The sequence below is a fragment of the Eretmochelys imbricata genome, chromosome 3 (assembly GCF_965152235.1).
Source record: "Eretmochelys imbricata isolate rEreImb1 chromosome 3, rEreImb1.hap1, whole genome shotgun sequence".
Taxonomy (NCBI): domain Eukaryota; kingdom Metazoa; phylum Chordata; order Testudines; family Cheloniidae; genus Eretmochelys; species Eretmochelys imbricata.
In genome coordinates this window covers 166,834,078-166,854,001 of record NC_135574.1, presented here as the reverse complement: position 1 = coordinate 166,854,001, position 19,924 = coordinate 166,834,078, and the positions used below count along the sequence as shown (strand labels likewise).

The following is a 19,924-nucleotide window of genomic DNA, read 5'->3' as shown; positions in this document are numbered from 1 at the left end:
CCAGTTCATGAAATATCAATTAGTTTCCATTGTAATTCTATGTGGACGGACTTTGTTCCGTCAAGGACAGTTCTCCGGAACAGCAGTTTCTTACCAAAAGTTCCTGTTGTTTATCTGTAGCAGATCGTCCAATCACTTTATAGAGGTCCATTAGGTCTCCCAGCATGCCATCACCTAAAACAGGCAGCTGCATTGCAATTGCTGCTAAACAGTGGCACATGAGAATTCTAGCAGCATCCTGAGCACTGTGCAACTGTGTCAGCAAGGACTCAACCACTGATTGGCTCAGATGGGGACGACACTTGGCCAGCTTCACCATACAAGTTAGTGCAATCTGCAATGTGCAAACATCACAATGTTCCACCATCAAGCACTGTCCAACATTAAATTCACTTAAAAATATAAAGAAATTATCACAATATTCAGACTATAAATTAAATTACAGAGCTAATGGAAAACAAGACGTATTTATAAACCTGTACTAGAGGTGTACTCTGCCAAACCACCACATCTCTGTCCAGAAGAGTACAGTTTAAAACCACACACAAGTACAAGACACAGCAGTGTAATATTTTCTTTTCTTACTGGTTTAGTCAACATAATATTATAAAATTATTTGCTCGGTAATAGCTTGGGACCAAAGGGTAACTGTTCACAAAAGCGTGGTGGTCACTTATGTTAGTTTCTGTTCTTCCACCAGCGAAACCAAGTGCTCTCCAAGATCCCCCTGGAGTAGCAAGAATCCCTTTTCCTCCCCTCATCTACAAATCCCTGCTTTACAACAATTGTCGCTCTAGTTGAAAAGAGCAGGACTTAACTCTCTGAGGCCATCAGTTCTACTTCTGAATTGACAGGAGTTGCTGCTATAGGAGGCATGGCTTCTCCACTCCTCTGGCTTCATTGTGCTCCTTACCCTTTATCATCTTGGGATCAAAGCACTGGGGAACTTGGAGCTCCTCCCTGGCAGTACACTGTACTCCTACTAGAACACCAGCCAGACTAAGATCTTTCTAGTGTAGAAGATGTAATATGAATGACAGTTGAATTATAAGGTTTACTTGGTCTTGCCTCAGCACAGGGAGCTGGACTTGATAACTTCTCAAGGTCCCATCCAGCCCTACATTTCGATGATAAACAAAAACAAAACAAAGAAACAGATATTATGACTCTCTTCACCTTTAAGGTTGCTTGAGCACCAGGACTGCTATCTTGGCTACAAAGAACTAAAAGAGACTCAAGGCCAAAGACCGCATCTTGCTCCAAAACCAGGAGATCTAGGAGAGAGGAACAGAGTAAAGCATTCAGTTCTGTTCTACTTATTTTTGAACATGATTGTGAACCTAGTGCTCATGACTGAGGGTGCAACAGCAGGATAATGCAAACTTTCCCCACGCTTCTGCCACACCACCTCAATTCTGATCAGCAACAAGTCCGCTTTTACAAGTCTCAGGAAACTATTTAGTACAGGCTACGGTTTTATGATGTGCACAAGCCTGGAGTAGGGCAAAACTACTGAACATTATGACAATCGTTTACACTGGGGTTTGTACCAACAGCTCTCCAGAGGGGAAGGGCAGTGTTCTAGCTTCTGGTAATGGTACAGAGGCTGCTACAGAGGAGATCAGCACCCATTCAAACAGAAACCCTCTTCAGAGGGATCCCGGGATTAAACAGTGGGGAGAATCTTCATGAAACTCTAAAATATTTCTAATTGGTTATAAGTCTGCATTCTCCACTGTCCACAAATCTGAGGAGGAACAATTCCAAAGACAGCCAAGAAACTCGGGGACAGGGCAAGCCTCCCGGCAACAAGAGAAAGTGCACAAAAACCTGATCATGAGCTGAACTGTTCCACCACCCACTTTGTGAGTTACCTTTTTCTTGGCAAGAAGCAGATATATTAGTCAGAACTCTCACACCATGAGCAGCAATGCCACGGTTATTATGGTAACAACATTCCTGTGCCAGCTTTACTAAGTCAAATGATCTTGCTGTTGTTGCTGTTCCTAAATAAGGAGACAAAAGAAGGATAGTACAGCAACATAATCCATAATTATGTCACAAGATCTTTTCCACAGTTTTAAGTTCAATTCCGCTTGGCTGACTGTTTCTCTAGTTCAATTTCCTATTCCCCCATCCCAGTCTCAAATGTTTCCTCCCCCACATGTGGAATTCCCTCTCGCTGTCCGCATGCATGCACATATGCTACACAGGCAGGATGTCTCTGATAGCCCTTAAACCTGAAGACTGCCTAATATTTGTGAATGAAACTTTCCAATGGGACACGGCATTTGCAAGAAGGTAATGAATATTTAACATAGGATCATTATTACACATAAGCAAGCTATGATTGTGTCTCAAATTTTTAATAAATTTCACAGCAGAGGTGCAAATAACCCCAGTAAAATCACAAACAGGGGAAGTGGGAAGCCTGGGAGCGGAGAGTGAGTCAACTCTACATTCACCCTGCAGCAGTGGCTCCTGTCCCACGGGGCTGAGCCTGGCTCCCTGGTCACAACACTGCTCAGGTTTAGTACATTCACCCCTCTGTCTCCATCTACCAAGGGGTGGATGTGCCAAAACTGAGTGGTGCTGCAACCACGTGGGACAGATCACAACACCCAGAGCACAGAGCCAGGCCCAGCCCTGTAGAACAGAGGCCGTTGCTGCAAAATCACACTCACGATTTCGAGAACACTGTGACCTTTGCACCAAATTCAAACCTTCATTATGCATTAGGCTACAAGTCATTTACAGGTTTTTTTAAATTTATTGGTTATTTTTCTCTGCCTCCATGGCCTATGCAGTTGGATTCCCAGCAACTAAGGCAGTATGGCCTCAGAAATAAGGAGTAAAAAAACCAATACCACTCAGGAGCATTTTAAGAGATCCCTGAAATATTTCCCAAGTTATTCAGTATAATACACAACACATCCAGAATACACAGTTGTGTCAAAAAAAGGTTTTATTGACACTCATGTGCATCATCCTCACATAACTGTTCAGTGGCTTTGCCTCTCCTGGAGAATACAACTGTTCCAGCCTCATGCCAATAAAGCCTAAACTACATCACTCCATGTATTCACTCTCTCTGAAGCATTTTGCACATCTATGGATTTTTTCATCCTATGATCTCAAAGCACCCTATAAACATGATTTAAGCCTCACAATACCGATAGGCTAGGTAAATATTAATAGCCCCACTTTACTAACAGAGACACTGAGGCACAGGAGTAAATGGCTTACCCAAAGTCCCACAACAAATTGAAGTCAGAGCACGGCATAGAATGTCTGAGATCTGCTCTAATATACTACACTCCATCCCAATTATAATTTTTATATTCTTTATAAAAGCTTGCTTGCATGGACTTTAATGGGGGCAGATTAAAGTTCATGGTTTAGGAAGTGCTTTAGGAGCCTTCAGGGAAGTGTTATGTAAGGTATTATTAACAATAATAAAGTGGCTGAAGATCAACACTTGCCAAACCCCTACAATAAAAGGGCTAAAATTTGGCTGATTTAATCTGCTCTTCTTACCTGGAGCTATGCTGAAGTACTGTTTGATGGCAATAGTTCCTGACAGCGTGGCAAGGACAGATAGCATGCCTAGTTTCAAGCTGTCATAAGGAGTTTGAAGAGCACATTCACAGAGTGCCTAAAAACCAAAGAGAAAAGAATATGGAGGGAAAAAAAAAATCTTACAAACTCACCGTCTTCATAAATGTTTGCTCTTTTTTTTTTTTTTTTTAAACTTTGTAGTTAATTTTAATACAGGTAAAACTGTATAGGAAAAAAAAAATCACTATCGACATCAAATTCAGATCTTGCAAATATATTTCCTCACTTGCCACTGTCCTAAAGCAATTTTAATAGACTGTGTACAAGTCTTGTCCTCAAAGTGACACTGGCTTTCACAAGTTATCAATAAAATATATTATGTTTGTTAAATGATCACTAACTTTTCACCTGACATTTCTCAATAATAAAACCTCTGTAGAATTTGGAGACAGAGTTATCCACCATTGCACAGATAGTGCATACAATATTCAACTTATTACAATCCATGAAGGTCCTTGTTTCAAGGAGAACTGTCTGTAAACAGTTTCAAGTGTCACTTCCTGCAACACCACTTACAAAAAAGTGTTTTTAAATAAAAGAAAAATTATCCAATGGAAAAGAATAAAGATTCTAAGCTTGCTGATAATAAACACTGTGAATTTTCTTGGTTATCATCATCTATTTGTGTTATGGTAGCTTCTGGAAGTCCCAATCCCATTGGTCTTAGCACTGCTTGCCTTGATAAGTTTGCAGTCCTACCACAGGCCTGTCTGATCTCTCAGCTAAGGAGAGAACATATTAATTTTAGGGCTGTCAATTAATCGCAATTAACTCAAGCAATTAAAATAAATTAACTCAATTAAAAAAATGAATCTCAGTTTTAATCGTACTGTTAAACACTAATAGAATACCAATTGAAATTATATTTTTGGATGAGTATTAATATAGTAGTTGTATGAAATGAATTGAAATATACTATTTCTTTTATTTTTTACAGTGCAAATATTTGTAATAAAAAATATAAAGTGAGCACTGTACACTTTGTATTCTGTATTGTAACTGAAATCAAAACATTTGAAACATGTAGAAAACATCAAAAACTAATAAATTTAAAGTGGTATTCTATTAGTGTTTAACAGTGTGCTTAAAACTGCAATTAATCACAATTATTTTTTTTTAATAGTAATAGTTTGACAGCCCTCATTAATTTTACAGGCTGCCACTTCTGGTATTTAAAACTGTATATGAAGATAAATCTAGCTTTATTCGAGACCTCCTCTTCAAGCGGTCTCTTCGCATGTCTAAGTACTCACCCCTGCCAGGTGGGCTGAGAAAAACTATGCAATGTCCTTCTCATGAAGTTTCCCCATCAACTCCCACCTGCATTAGTAGTACGGCCTTTTCTGTGCTGGCTTGTAAAGTATTAGATTTTATTCTTTTAAAAAAAAATTTTAAATATAGTGGTCCAAGCATTTTAACTGGGGTATGGGAGGGCAACTCAAACTATGTATTAACACAGCCAATGCACAAACCAAAGACTTTTTTAAATTAAGCTACTCTGTCAAGCAGCTGTTAGTGGACAGTTGAGGGTGATTAAAATTAAGAAAAACCTGAAATGCATCTGATACCCTGTAGGCACAGTTACAATGAGAAACGACATGTCAGTTTGGCAAGAAAACCAAACTCATTAATCTGAGGTAGTAGAACATCCCACTCTGTCATCTAACTCATTAATATGAGCCCAATATGAAAGTGCTTAGTGTTGCTGAGAGAAGCTTGATGTGAGTTTGTCTTGCAAAGCCTGTCATAAGGCAAGAATTGCTTAAAAAGAGCACTGCTGCTACTTTTAACTAACATTTCTTCCTAAAATGGACAAGCTTAGTTTTCCATGTTTAACAGGGAAATCTATACTTCTATACTCATTTGTAAAAAAAGACTGCATTTAGTTGAAAAATTTTACAATAAAAACGTTTCTTAAAGATTGCAAACCTGAATGTTTTCTCTGCTCCATGTATGTGGGGTTTTGTTTGCCAATAACTTTAGATCTTGGATAGCAAGTCTTTTCACAGCTTTCCTGGGGTCATTTTTCAAGTATTGCAGCAAAAGCTGAATCTGCAACAATAAACAGTGCTTAAAATATTAAGTAGGATTCTGTAGTTAAATTAGTTAAAAAAAACCACACATGTAAGCAGAGGTTACAACAGAGAAATCCTTTAAAAAAAAAAAGCTCACAAGATAACTGTATACGATTCACATGTATATTCAAAGCATTCAGGACTGTTCAGAGCTCAGACAGCATTGCTGCTAAACACCCAAGGGCTGGGAGAGCAGTCTACATATTTCCATAAAAATGGAGCACACCAGGTATCCTATCATGTTTCAGGTTGCCTATATCTAATACCATCAACAGTGGCTTCTGAACTGGAGTAGCACTTACCCAAGCCACCTCAGACAGAGTTGTTCTGTTAGGCTAAAGGCTGCCAGTGATAGATCTTGTAGTCTAGTGGGGCTACAAGAGGCTAAGAATGGACCAACAGATTTTCATGATTTTTTTTTTTTTTTAAAGTAAGAATGAGTTAACTCAATACCACACTTCATTTATATATGGATTTACTGTGTGCTCATCATTTGTCTGGGCCCACAGAGTTACAATTACATAAGAGGAAAACATTCCCCCTTTAAGCTGAGAGTGTCACTATAGTTCCATGTCTTGATTGATATTTGTAATTTACATCAGTGGGTTCAAGTGCTTCTTTACATACAAAGACCTTAAATGTATGTTCATTTTTCTAGTTTGCAGATAAGAGATTGGGTTTGGTGGAAGGAAAGGATCTCAACTAATCAGAGAAGGCAACAGAGTGAGAAGCAGGTGCAAGGGCCTGCATACAAGAAGCAAGATGTAAGAGCTCCAAGAGAAGCAGGGTATCAAATGTTATTGCCCCTTTTAAGGAGGAGATTGTTTGGACGGGGTTGAAGAGACAAATAGTATATAAATAAAGAATAAATAAATAAATGCAGTTTCTAGGATACTTCTCATCTGCAGTAGGGATAGGAACACAGACTATGATCTAACTATTTTCACTATCAGAAAGGAACTGAGATGTTTAAGCGGTTTTGCACTTTCAAATAAGGGATTACCTTTAGAGCAATTACGTGTTACCTGTTTGGGTATGTCCACCAAAGAGGAAGCAGCAAGCAAAGTAAAGGTGTGGAGAGTAACAATGACCATCTTGGTGGAAGGATAGGATGTTACCAGCTGTTGGAGAAGTTGACGGGAGCTAGACGCCAGGCTGGCATCATGGTGCATGTGCTGTAATATGGGGATCAACTTCAGCTTCAAGTCCACTGGCGTGGCTAAGCCTAGTGCATGGAAAGAGGTATTTAGGTGCCAGAACAGATCTCAATAAACCCTGAACTTTTCAAATACTACATTTAAATGACATTGGTGACTGAGACAAAAAAAACACAGAAAGACAAAGTAAAGGCCAGTTGTGGGAAGCAGCAGATAGAAGTGCTGGAGGCAGGACGCAATTCCTGAAACAGCAGGTCTCAGTGCTAAACAGACTCCACCAGCCCATTAAAGAGCAGTATTGTCAGTTTCCAAGGAGACTGGGACCCAGCCTTCCTCAATTAGAATGGCCTTAAGAATGGATGGGTAAAGTGGCTGGGAAAATTACTCCTCCTTTGGGTGTGCCTCAACTATATTAATAGTCATCCTTCAAATTACATTACATTATTCCAATTATAATAAAGGAAAAGAGACCCATGTTATAACATTAAGTCACTGCAAAAGGCTCAAGACAGAAGGGCAGCCTTGTCAGAGACTAGAGGCAAAGAGAGAAACCTAGAGATTCTAAGTCAACATAAAAACCCACATTACATAGTAATTGGACATGCTATGACACACATCGATTCAGTTTACCAGATACATTAGAACATGCTTTGGATATTTACATTTTTGAAGACATTCAAGCTGTAGTCCAGAGCCCTGCCCGGCATCAATTGTTAGCTCACTTAACTTCAGGCAACTGGAATGTTTCAGGGAAGTATAGGGATGAGGGAGCAATGGATTCTGGTAACATTTAAACATTAGGACAATACTAAAACCTTTTCATTTTCTTCCCGTTATTCAATACGCCTACATACCCTGAATCATTTCACTGATTTTGTTACATATTCCTCCAGCAAAATCCCTGCGAAGAGAAAAGACACAACTGAACTTCAAATTGTGACTGTTATGGTTTAATAATGATCCAAGAAATTAAGAGGGACTATAAAAAGCAGGATTGTGCTTGTGAACTTCAAGATTTAAGAGTGATTTTGCAAATCCAGAAAGACATTTTTGTTTGCTTGACTGAAATTTGCTGCTACTAGTCAACATCACAGAATAATGCCACATTTAGACACTTGTTACATAATTAGTTTCCATCAATCTAGACTTTCAACCTGAGATTACAGATCTACCAAGTCTATCACTTAGCCTAACTAAAGAATTGAGTCTCTTGCCCATCTTTATCCGCACCAACACAAGCAGGAACATTTGCTCCAATGCTAACACTCTTGTAAGATCACTATATTATGTGTTAAACAACGTAATTTGCTACAAGTGCTCTTTTGTAGAGACTTAAGATTCTAGAGAAAGACTGCTACAACCAAAAGCTTTCCCTAACCTTGTGTAATGCTATTTGAACAACAGCAAGAAGTTTTATTTGACTCAGTCTTTATTTGTAGAACAAAATATAGGGTGCTCCAGGTGTAGACAACTGATTTTAAAAAATATGTTAATGGGGTTGATTACTGAACCTGCAGAATAAAGGAGTTTTAGGCACATGTTCTATTAAAATGAGCTACTAAGATTATTGTGATTTTTATGAAACTCTCCATAAACAGAAGTGATGGTTCATTCAAACCTTTGTTTAGGACAGTTTATTGTCACTTAGTCCCCCGCAGAGAAATCAGGGAATCTGCACTGCAGATTCCAAGGAGATGGAAATTGACTCATATTTTGTTAAAACACAGGTAATGTAATTGCAAAAAGAAAAGGAGTACTTGTGGCACTGAATGCATCCAATGAAGTGAGCTGTAGCTCACAAAAGCTTATGCTCAAATAAATTTGTTAGTCTAAGGTGCCACAAGTCCTCCTTTTCTTTTTGCGAATACAGACTAACACAGCTGTTACTCTGAAACAGGTAATGTAATGTTACAGAATATTTTCCTCTTAAAATTGCACAAGAAGGTTCTGGGGATTCTTTTAATAAAACCCCACAACCTATACAGTTCACCATTAGTGACCACAGGAACTATATAAAATGGCAGTTTGGTTTGGAAAAATGTTGACACCCATCTTAAATGGAGTCCACTGAATTTTTCTCACTTTAAAAATACAATTGTAGTTGCCAGATTCACTCACTTTCCAGACATTCTTAACATTTTAAGAGTAGGTTGTAGGAAATTTAGAGCAACACCACCAACGTGAAATAGACAAATTTTTTTAAAAAAAGTTGAAAGTAATTTCAGACACTATTTCTGCCATGGATTCCCCTTGCCTATTTTTACCACTTTATAATCTCACTTCCATTTTTTGGGTTTTCGTATTTTTTAAATGGTCTTCACCTCGGTGAAAGAATTCACAAAAACTGACTATAAAGGAAAAACATGGAAAAAATTCCCCTTGAATCCCTTTTAATTAAAGAAATTTTAGGGATTACATTTAAAAAGTAAAGGAAAAAATTTAGATAAGAGTGTGATTTTTAAGTTAACATGTTTATTTAATTCAAGTTTTTTCTCCCTTATATTTCTTAACTTTTCCTCACAGCTTTTAAAAAATGAAAGCAAATTTCAATGAGTTTCAAATGCCCCTGCTGGGTGTGGTTTTAAACAGGATTTCAAGTTTCCTGCAACATTCATGCTGTACATTATAAATGGTACAGATCTCTTTTGTATCTCCCCACATATGGAATGGCAAGTACTGCAGAAGGTGATCCCAAATTTCTTGAAGGACAGTGAAGAGTCCTACTGTATTAATAGTGCTTCCACTCCTTAAAATACGAACAATAAGAGCACAGAAGAATTTACAGCTTACTTTGACTGTGCAGAAAAGTTAGCAGCAGCAAATATAGCAGCTTCGACCTCAACATTATCATGGGAATCCAGGCTCTGGCGAATACTGTGATGTGCATTCTTCCTTTCTGGGATTATGGATGCCATACTCCCCAACATCCTACAGAAATAAATCACAGCGGCATCAGAAAGCAACTAATTCAGTGTGTAGGGAAATGTGAACCAAAGTGAACATAAACTATGAAGATAAGAATTAGATCTGCAGTAATTCCTTTAAGAAAGCTCAGACATACATAATATATGGTCAAAAGCTTCCTACCTAACCACAAAACTCTGTGCCTTCCTTCTCCTCACAACTGCTTACTGAGGTCAAAACTAACCAACTGTAAATTTTTTAACTGCTGAACCAGCAAGCAATTATAATCTATCAAGATGTGATCATGACTTGTGCTGACCCAAGACATCACCTGAGAAGCCTATACCAACAGGGCTCAATTAAAGTTCCAGAAAATGTAAGGGAGGAAAGCAGCGTTACCACCACAAGTCCTCTTTCAGGGTGAGGTCTCTCACCCTTGGCAGAGCACCCACGCTGGCCAGGGAGGTGCAATTTATCCCATGATGTTTGAGTGAATCCAGTCTGTTACCACTAACATTATTAAAGTTACACAAAAGTTTTGACTGTGCATTTCTCATTGGCTTTCCTAGGAGTTTACACCTTGTGCACTACTTGGACAATGCAGGGGAACCTCCTCCAAGTTCACATATCATGCAATGAGCCGAAAGTTTCAAGGGCAGAGGTAGAGGAAAAAAAATCTATAATGATCAGTAGACATGGTGAAAATAAGTCAGATACAAAAAAAAAAAAAAAAAAATGTTGTAAAAAGTCAAATTATTCCAGTTTTGTACAAGCAGTAGTGGAACCATAATGGAAATTTATGCACAGTTTGTGATCTCAATATATCAAATGCAAGAGTGTTAACATAACATACACGTTTTATACATTCCAGGAGGCACAAAACACAAGTTAAGGTACTTGTGCATGCAACCCACCAATACTGCATATGTAAGATGCAGTTTTGCTCTCTGATACATCTAGGCAACTCTGACCACGTCAAACAGATATCTAGTATCCTCCTTATTCAGGTCACAAATATGTTACCTTATTCCCTTTAAAAACAGCTGTCTTGTACTTTCCTTTGGATAAGAGGAAACAGCCCAATATTCATTCTTAATGTTGCAGAATTAATTCCAGTTTTTAAAGACTCTAAATAATTAATGAACATTACTTTTCTAACTAAACAGCCGTCACATAAAGCCTTAGGATAAGTAGTTTTAAATTAGGAAGACATACCTGAGTGTGATTGCTCGAGCAACCGGATCATTGCTATGAATCACAGAGAAAACTCTTTTCACAAACTCATCCACATTCAGGATCTTCTCTAAGTGCTTTTCACTCTGCTGAGTGACTTTCAGGACACATAGCCTCAAGAAGTTGTTTCTATTGGAAGATATACACAGTACAGTACAGTACAGTACATTACACACACACACACACACACACACACACACTTCTGTGTAATGGAAATTCACAAACAGGCTGGGAATCAGAATAATGATTATAACTGATTTAAATTAATAAATTAAATTTACAGACCACTACAAAACACCCTATTTTACATTTGTTTTGTACTAGGATTAGTATATGTTTTGGGCTCAATCCTTTTTTGGGAGTGGTAGTACTGCAAAGAGGTCTGAGTGGATGCAGGTGTCAGTGGGACCTATGTTTGCATCTACATTGCTGGCTGATCAACAATGGCTGTAACTGGTGCAAATTCCCACTGCAGACAAAACTTTAGAACAGGGGTTCTCAAACTGGAGGTCAGGACCCATCGGGGGTCGCAAGCTGTCAGCCTCCACCCCAAACCCTGCTTTGCCTCCAGCATTTATAATGGTGATAAATATATAAATAAGTGTTTTCAATTTAGGGAGTGGGGGGTCAGGTCACACTCAGAGGCTTGCTATGTGAAAGGGGTCACCAGTACAACAGTTTGAGAACCATTACTTTAGAAGGACAGAATGACAATGCCTTCAATTGTTCGTTATCACTCCAAACCACGCAGGATGTCAGCTGGCTCCAAACAGAGTCCATCCAACCCTCCTTAGGGCTTGGCTACATTTGCAAGTTAGCGTGCATTAAAGCAGCCCCGGGTGCCCTAGCTCACTACCTGTCCACGCTGACAAGTCACGTAGAGCGCTCTGACTCTGTGGCTAGAGCACTCCTGGTACTCCACCTCAGTGAGAAGATTAACACTTGGTGCATCTTGGCTGAAACGCCCAGACATCAGTGTGAACAAGGTGTCGCATTACTGCGCTCTGATCAGCCACCGGAAACATCCCATAATCCCCTTAAGTCAAGTGGCCACTCGTCATTGTTTTGGAATCGCTACAGGAGTGCCCTTTGAAAGCTCCGTTTCTGACAGCCAGCATGCTTATCTGCTCTGAGACAAAGCAAACGATTACTGTGGAATGCTGTGTGTGAGAGAGAGAAAGGGGTAGGGGGGAGGAGGGGGTCTGCTGTTGTCTGAACTTACAATACAGCATGCCAACATGCTCTCAGCCCCCCAAAAACCCACTCTCTCCCCCCCCACATACACAAAACACACTCCCTGTCACACTCCACCCCCCACCCCTATTTGAAAAGCACATTGCAGCCACTTGCATGCTGGGATAGCTACCACAATGCACTGCTCTCTGTGGCCGTTGCAAGAGCAGCTAACGTGGCCATGCCAGTGCGCTTGAAGCTGTCAGTGTGGACAAACTGCAGTGCTTTCCCTACTGCGCTCTATGAAGGCTGGTTTAACTCAAAGCGCTCTACACCTGCAAGTGTAACCATGCCCTTAGACAGGATAGTAGCTGTGAAGTAGGGAAAGCAGGAAGATTATCTAGGCTTCAAAGGACCATGGATCAGAGAAAATTACTTGAGGATCAGGGATGTGAAGCAGCACAATACTTACCCAACTCTGAAAACATCAGCCAGCTTTAGGAATGCAGAATTAATGAGAATCGGGAATGGATATTTCTGAAAGAGTCTGGGAAAACGGACAACAGCTTCACATTGCTCCCCAAGTTTTCCAGACCTGAGGCCTATGTGAAAAACAACAATTATTTTCTAGCAGTATAGCTATGGTTTTCCCTGACGAAAGACCGAAAAACTCAAGATTATCTAGAGTGGAAATAAGATGGAGCATGACAAATCTAATATAGGAGGTAAAATGGGCTATTTACCCTCTCAAGTAAAACTTAAGGGCAAAGTTAATGAAACTGAAAGGTAACAAATCTGCATCTAATAAAAAAGACACACTCCACACACAGGCACAATGTAATTAACCCACAGAACTCATTGCCACAAGATACCATTGAGGCAGAAAGCTTAGCTGGATATTTTAGAAAGGATTAGACATTTATATGAATAATGAGAACATCTATACAGTTGGCCCTGACCCTGAAAACACCCAAACACACATTTAACTTTACTCACATGAGTAGTCCCATTGAAGACTATAGGACTACTCACAGGAGCAAAGTGACACACATGCTTAAGTGTGTAAGATTAGGGTCTTGGATAGGATAAAATTTACATACATTAAAATATGTAAAGTCAGGGTAATTTTGATTTTTCTGAAAGTGTAAAGGAAGTTAAACATTCTTTCTGCAGAGAATATTTAAAACTGACATTTTTGATACTTTTATGCAGTGTCTAATGTCTCTTTTGGTCCCTATCAATTGAAAACTGAGTCATCATCAGTCTTCCATCATTAACTAGTGAGCAGGATAACTTTCAAGCAAAACACAAATATACTCATGATTAGCACTATTGAGTCACTAACTGAACTACTTTTTGTTTCCTTTTTGGTACCACAGAAGTCACTTAAGGAATGCACTTGACAAATATTACTGAGGTATTAGATACACAGAATAAGGGCAACAAAGCAAGCACAGAGCACAATCTTGCGAATTCCAGACCCTGGCATTCTGTCAGCTCTCCTACAGACTTCAATCCACATTCACTTTAGTTAACAGTTATTATTAAACATAAAAAGAAAAGGAGTACTTGTGGCACCTTAGAGACTAACCAATTTATTTGAGCATAAGCTTTCGTGAGCTACAGCTCACTTAATCGGATGCATGTATATTGCAGTAGCATGAGAAGGCTACAACTAGTTTGGGTCATGTAGTACTTGACAAGCTCTTCACATTAATTATTTTTTCCCAAAAACAAATAATTCTATTCAGTCCATAGCTTAGAAGTGCTCTTGGATTCCTCACCAACACTAAGCTCTCATATCAGCATCCAAGTTCACCACTTTTTATCATTTCCAGTTGGTTAGAAGATCTGTCACATCCTGGCAAAGATAACCTGGCCTCAGTTATTAATGCCTTCGTCAACTCTTAGTTGGACTACAGCAATACAACATACTCAAAGGTACTCAATGGCCTAGACCAGAGATAGTCAATAGGTGGATCATGTGCCAAATCGATACCGCGAGACACTTTTGAAGAGACTGCAAAATCTTTTATTTACTTATTATTGTTGGTTTTTTTATATTATTTTCTCTGGAGTCTGGACCTTGACCAAGAAAGTTACACCTTTATGAAAAATATATTGATTACCCCTGATCTAGACCCAAGTATCTAAGGGTAGGTCTCTACTCCAGAATTACTTTGATATATCTATGTCACTCAGTAAACAATTCACACTCTGGAACCACTTAGTTATGCCAACCTCAGTGCCAATGTATACAGGGGTATGCTGGTGGGAGGGTTCTCCCACCAATATAGCTACTGCCTCTTGCAGTGGTGGATTAACGATGAGAAGGTGAGGGCTCTCCCCTCACTTTAGAGCATCTGATGCAGTGTTTTTAGTGTAGACCTGCCCTGTGAGATCAGCCAAAGCTCTAGGATGAAGACTGTGATTAACAACTTCTCTTCCCTGACACAATAAGGGTAAAGCTAATCTGTACAGGAATCACAGAATCATAGAATATCAGGGTTGGAAGGGACCTCAGGAGGTCATCTAGTCCAACCCCCTGCTCAAAAAGCAAGACCAATCCCCAATTTTTGCCCCAGATCCCTAAATGGCCCCGTCAAGGACTGAACTCACAACCCTGGGTTTACCAGGCCAATGCTCAAACCACTGAGCTATCCTTTCCCGCAGTTTGCTCAAGGGCCGGCCCAACAAGACTGTGCAATGAACTTTCACAAGAGCTAAGGTCCACCACAAGCCACCTTCTGTTGTCAGTCCAAGGCACGTTTCTCTGACCCTGCCGTCACTAACATGACCATACAGCTACACACATCTGATTAAAATGAAGTCCCACCCAGGAGCCTCTCTGGCACACGGGCCGGGGACGAGAGAACGCGCAGGGGGCAGAGGCTAGCCGGCCAATGGGACGCACGGCTGGAAGGCGCTCGGATGTTGCGGGGGGTAGGGGCGGGAAGAGCAGGAGAACCCACCCGGGCCAGACTTCCCGCCGCTGCCCAGAGGGCTCGGTCACACCCGGGGAGCGGCAAGAGGCGGTGGGGGTTGTAAACGCCCCGGCCGGGCGCCGTCTGGGCGCTCTATGCTGGGGCGGCACAAAGGACCCGATCGCAACACGAACAGTACCAGGGGAAGGAGCCGCTCAGCCCGGCCGCTGGCTGCAGGGCACCGGCTCCGCGAAGGAGGGGCCGCAGCCGGACCGAGGGAGGGGGCACAGGGCAGCGTGTCTCTGCGGCCGGCCTCGTCCTCCTCTGGGCTGGCCCAGAGCGGGGCCCGGGAGAGACACCCCGCGCGGCCCAGCCCCTCGATGAGGCGGGGCTGCCACTACGTGCCCGCGCATGCGCGCTGCGCTGCCACAGTAGGGCGGTCGGCGGCTTCTCCCTACCTTTGTCCAGCTCCATGAGGGCGGAGTTGGCGTCCAGCTCTTGCTCGCCGTAGCCCGCGTCCGCCAGGAAGGACTTAGCGCCGGAGGCCATAGCGCTCCCCGCTCCCGGTACTAGCTCACAGCACGATTCGTAAACTCAGTGCGCAGCTACCAGCGCCCCTAACCGTCTCCTGCAGCTGCGCATGCGCGATTCGCCACACCACCGACGGGTTTACAGCGTGCGCACGCACTGTCACGTTCCCGCCACCGCGTTTGGGGACGCATGCGCTGTCACCAGCTGCACACCGCACGTGCGGACCCAGCTAGCCTCATACTCCCGCCACTTGGTCTCTCGCACATGCGTAGCCCGCTCCGATAGGTACCCTTGTGCAGTGACGTGCCACTACCCACCGCCTTCACCGTAGCGCCAGCAGCATCTACCATGGGCAGAGTGGAAATAGGTGTGGTCTCGTGGCCCCGCCCCGGAGCCACCGCCCAATGGGAGATAGCGGGTGTGGCCTCTAGCCCCGTCCCCGTCGTTCTGTCCAATGGGGAGCGGGAATGGAGTTTGGCGAATTGGCGGGTAGTTCGGGTGGCGGGAGTGGGTGGTCGGTGCTGTGTTCGTTCCTGTCCCCGCCGCTGCTTGCGTAACGGGTCATGCTCTGCCGCTCGCTCCTCCACCGGGCCCAGGCCGGGCCGCAGCGTGAGTAACGGACCGCGATCCAGGGGCCCGACCCTCCGCTCCCCGGGATCCGGATCCCTGTCTCCCGCTGCGTGAGCCCGCAGCTCCTGGGATTCCCCGCCCGCTCCGCCGGACACCGCCTGCCCGGCTTCGGCCCCGACGCCGGGGGGTGGGTGCCAGGGCCGCGGGGAGGGAAGGCAGGTGCCTGTTCTCTCCGCGGTGAGCGGGACCGATGCACGGGGTGTGTGTCCCTTGCAGTGCCGCCCCTGGTGCTCTGTCCTTGCTTGGACAGCCCCACTGCTGGGGCGCCCCCTCTCTGGAGAGATCACCCCACGGGTGGCTCTGTCCAGCCGGGGGAGGGGCTCGCAGCTACCTGTGATGATGGGGTTTGTCTGGCGCATCTCGATAAGACGTTTCTAACGCGGGGGGTGTAGCGAATGGTATAGCAAATGCCCCGCACAGGTCGTGGATTCTTCTGTTTGGTGTTCAAATTATGACGAGTACTTCGGCTCCATGACCAAGTGCAGAACCCCATCAACGTGGATGAGTCCACAAAATGTGGACAAGACCTCTGACCCAAGGAAGTTGGTGGGTTTCATTTCAGCCACTCAAAATCCTGATTCATATCAATCTTTTTCTTATTTTTAGGTCTGTCCTTGCAATATCCCCTACAACACCTCTTGGATTGCTATCAGTGTAGTCAGCAAGATGACCACCTTTCTTATGGAGAGATGGGAATGCCAGTTCCACCTTTTGGTTGCACCTTTTCTACAGGTAAGTGTTTCTTTTCTGAAATCAAAATACTATGCTAGAGCCAAAGCTGTGCATATGGACAGATATTGTAACCATTTATTTTGAATATTAAGTTTCATAAAGAGTTCCTTATTTTATATCAAGGACAAAGTAGATGACAGTTAATGACACATCTATTAGAGCAACCAATAAGGTGAACTGAGTAACACTATGATTTACTTTGGTATACTAGAGCTATGCAGCACAATGGACTGTGGGAAGGATCAGGGGATTTCTATGCATTTTAATAAAGTGTGCTCAGTTAAAGAATTTAAATGCATTTACACACTTTAACAGCTTTTGATTTCAGTCTTGTCTAAGGCAAAGTATGTCTCATTAATGTGGAGCTAAGATGTTTGCAGGTTTAAAATTAGGCCAGTTGGTCTTGGTTCATAAGTAACTAGGACCTGGAACAGAGTGAGTAGTAGTAAATAGAAACTGGTGAGGAGGAAGATGTGCTACTAAAATCCCATATGTATCCCTTCTTACTAAATAAAAAACCTTTTAAGTCTTTCTGTGAGTGTAGCATAGGTGAAAGTTGCTGGCTTATTTGACAGCTCTGGATACTGAAATCCCTATCTGCTGGTATAGCACTGACATTAGGTGTGCAAGTTTTTCCACACTGCTCCTTCTGCCCCAGTCTCAACCCTGGCCTGGAGGGACCACCAAAGGGTGTAGAGGATAGTTCATTTTTTATATTTATTCAACACTGTGAATAAGGTGACAGTCAGTAGTAAGAGTGGTTGGGTGCTGGCTTTGGTGATGAGCATACCTGTCCATGAGAAATGAACTAAGTCAACTAATTTTCCATGGACCATTTGGCAGCTATCAGATGGCCCTGGCTCTTGACCACTACACATTTGGGTTGGATTTGTACTATCATCCTTGAGAGGAGACTTTGGCAGCTCATTACTAGTTCCCTGAGCAATCCAGTCCCCCTTATATGCTACTTTCCAAATCCAGAGGTCATGCTAAAAACCTCACAGCATCAAATAATGATAGGATATCTGTTTCCTCTGCACTTTGGAATTTGTTATTCTGTCTGCACTATCAAATCATTTTGCGTAAAAGTAATATTTCAACTAACAGATTTATTCAAGGAACAAATATATTAAAGAACCCAAATTACTGTGACATTGAGTTAACTGATCAAATCCAAGACCTTACTGTGAATCTAGGGAAGAAACTCTTTCTAAAACATTTGACTCATAAAAGTTAAGGGGAAATTAAAGGCTCACTTTGCATTTAGAATCTGTAAAATTATGGGATAAAATAAGTCAATAGAATCCTAGAAATGTAGGGCAGAAAGGGACCGTTAGAGGTCAAGTCCAGCCCCCTGCACTGATGCAGGACCAAATAAACCTAGATCACCCTAATAAGTGTTTGCCCAACCTGTTCTGGGCAATGACTGGGATCCCAAAACGTGCCTTGAAAGCCTATTTGAGAATTTAACTACCTTATCATTAGAAAGTTTTTCCTACAATTTAACCCAGGGGTTCTCACCATTTTCCTTTCTAAGGCCCCCTTCAACATGCTATAAAAACTCCAGGGCCCAGCGGGGCAGGGGGTGAGCCCTTGGACATAGGCATAGTTTGACTTCTATTTGTGGGGGCAGGCGCTGCGGCGGCTTGGGTCAGCTCCGCATGGAAGGGTACATGGTGGCAACGTCACCTCCACCCCCTGACTCACCTCAGTAGACCACCCAGCCTGTCTGAGTTGTGTGTGGTGGGAGTTCAGCTCAAAAAATTTGAAAACCACTCAGGATACAGAGGTAGTTAGGGACTGTGTGCAGGTATGGGGGTAGCTAGGGGCTGTGTGTGGTCAGGGGAGTAGCTTAGGGTGCAGGAAGGGGGTAGCTAGGGGCTGTGCACCAGGAGGGCTCCCCTGTGGTCACTGCTCGCCAAGGGCTCTGCCAGCCACAGATCCGGGTCCCCCTGCCTAGGTGGCTCTTACTGGCTGCATGAGCTGAGGAGCAGCTGCAACCCCAGGCACCAGCAATGGGAGACAGAATGCCGCGGCTGCCCACTCCATGGCACCAGCCAGAGCAGCAGCTACCAGGCTCCGGCTTCCCGCCTCTGACCTGACCAAGGGACAGGGAGAGGAGGAAGTGGGGGTGTGTGGAGCTGTCCTTGGGACTGCTCCGCTCTGGCACTGTGGGGAGGGGAAGCAACCAGTGCTTGGGGCTTCAGCCCCATGACTCCTGGCTCCAGCCCCACGGTGGAGGGCGCCAGGGCTTCTGGCTTCAGCCCCACGGCAGGGGAGTTCTGGGTTCCAGCCACGGGGTCCCGCAGCCCCCCAGAAAGGGCTCAAGGCCACCCAGGGGCTACAGACCCTCAATTGAGAACTGCTGATGTAACCTAAATCCCCCTTGCTGCGGATTAAGCCCATTACTTCTTGTCCTAGCTTCACTGGATGTAGAAAACAATTGGTCATCATCCTCTTTATAACACTCCTTAACATATTTGAAGACTTTTATCAAGTCCCCCTTCAGTCTTCTTTTCTCAAGTCAAAACATGCCCAGTTTTTTTAACCTTTCTTCATAAGTCAAGTTTGTTTAATCTTTTATGATTTTTGTTGCTGTCCTCTGGATTCTTTTCAGTTTATCTACATCTTTCCTAAAGTGTGTCGCCCAGAACTGGACACAGCACTCCTGCTGAGGCTTCTCCATTACCAAGTAGAGCAGAACAATTATATCCCATGTCTTACATACAACACTCCTCTTAAGACCCCCCAGAATATTAGCCTTTTTTGCAACTACATCACATTGTTTACTGATACTCAATTTGTGGTCCACTACAACCCCCAGATCCTTCGCAGCAGTACTACCATCTAGCCAGTTATTCCTCATTTTGTTGACTTTTTTTGCATTTGATTTTTTCCTTCCTAAGTGTAGTACTTTGCACTTGTCTTTATTGAATTTCATCTTACT

At 42.8% G+C, this 19,924-nt stretch overlaps 2 protein-coding genes across 3 annotated transcripts in view; one reads left to right on the top strand and one right to left on the bottom strand.

The window, feature by feature from the left end:
* The window catches only part of INTS7 (integrator complex subunit 7), a 39,814-nt gene extending 23,900 nt beyond the window's left edge, over nt 1-15,914 (bottom strand). The window contains exons 1-11 of one of the 2 annotated variants that reach the window (XM_077813783.1): nt 15,543-15,914; nt 12,633-12,762; nt 10,970-11,116; nt 9,641-9,778; nt 7,705-7,751; nt 6,719-6,918; nt 5,548-5,670; nt 3,538-3,655; nt 1,875-2,006; nt 1,177-1,274; nt 95-334 (exon numbers count right to left, since the gene is read on the bottom strand). In XM_077813783.1, coding sequence (XP_077669909.1) covers nt 95-334; nt 1,177-1,274; nt 1,875-2,006; nt 3,538-3,655; nt 5,548-5,670; nt 6,719-6,918; nt 7,705-7,751; nt 9,641-9,778; nt 10,970-11,116; nt 12,633-12,762; nt 15,543-15,633 — 1,464 coding nt within the window. In that variant the 5' untranslated portion in view covers nt 15,634-15,914. The remainder of the gene's footprint in view (nt 1-94; nt 335-1,176; nt 1,275-1,874; nt 2,007-3,537; nt 3,656-5,547; nt 5,671-6,718; nt 6,919-7,704; nt 7,752-9,640; nt 9,779-10,969; nt 11,117-12,632; nt 12,763-15,542) is intronic. The other variant, XM_077813782.1, reaches the window with a different exon arrangement.
* Nucleotides 15,915-16,178: 264 nt separating this feature from the next.
* The window catches only part of DTL (denticleless E3 ubiquitin protein ligase adapter), a 32,902-nt gene continuing 29,156 nt past the window's right edge, over nt 16,179-19,924 (top strand). The window contains exons 1-2 of the mRNA XM_077813784.1: nt 16,179-16,224; nt 16,852-16,977. Coding sequence (XP_077669910.1) covers nt 16,179-16,224; nt 16,852-16,977 — 172 coding nt within the window. The remainder of the gene's footprint in view (nt 16,225-16,851; nt 16,978-19,924) is intronic.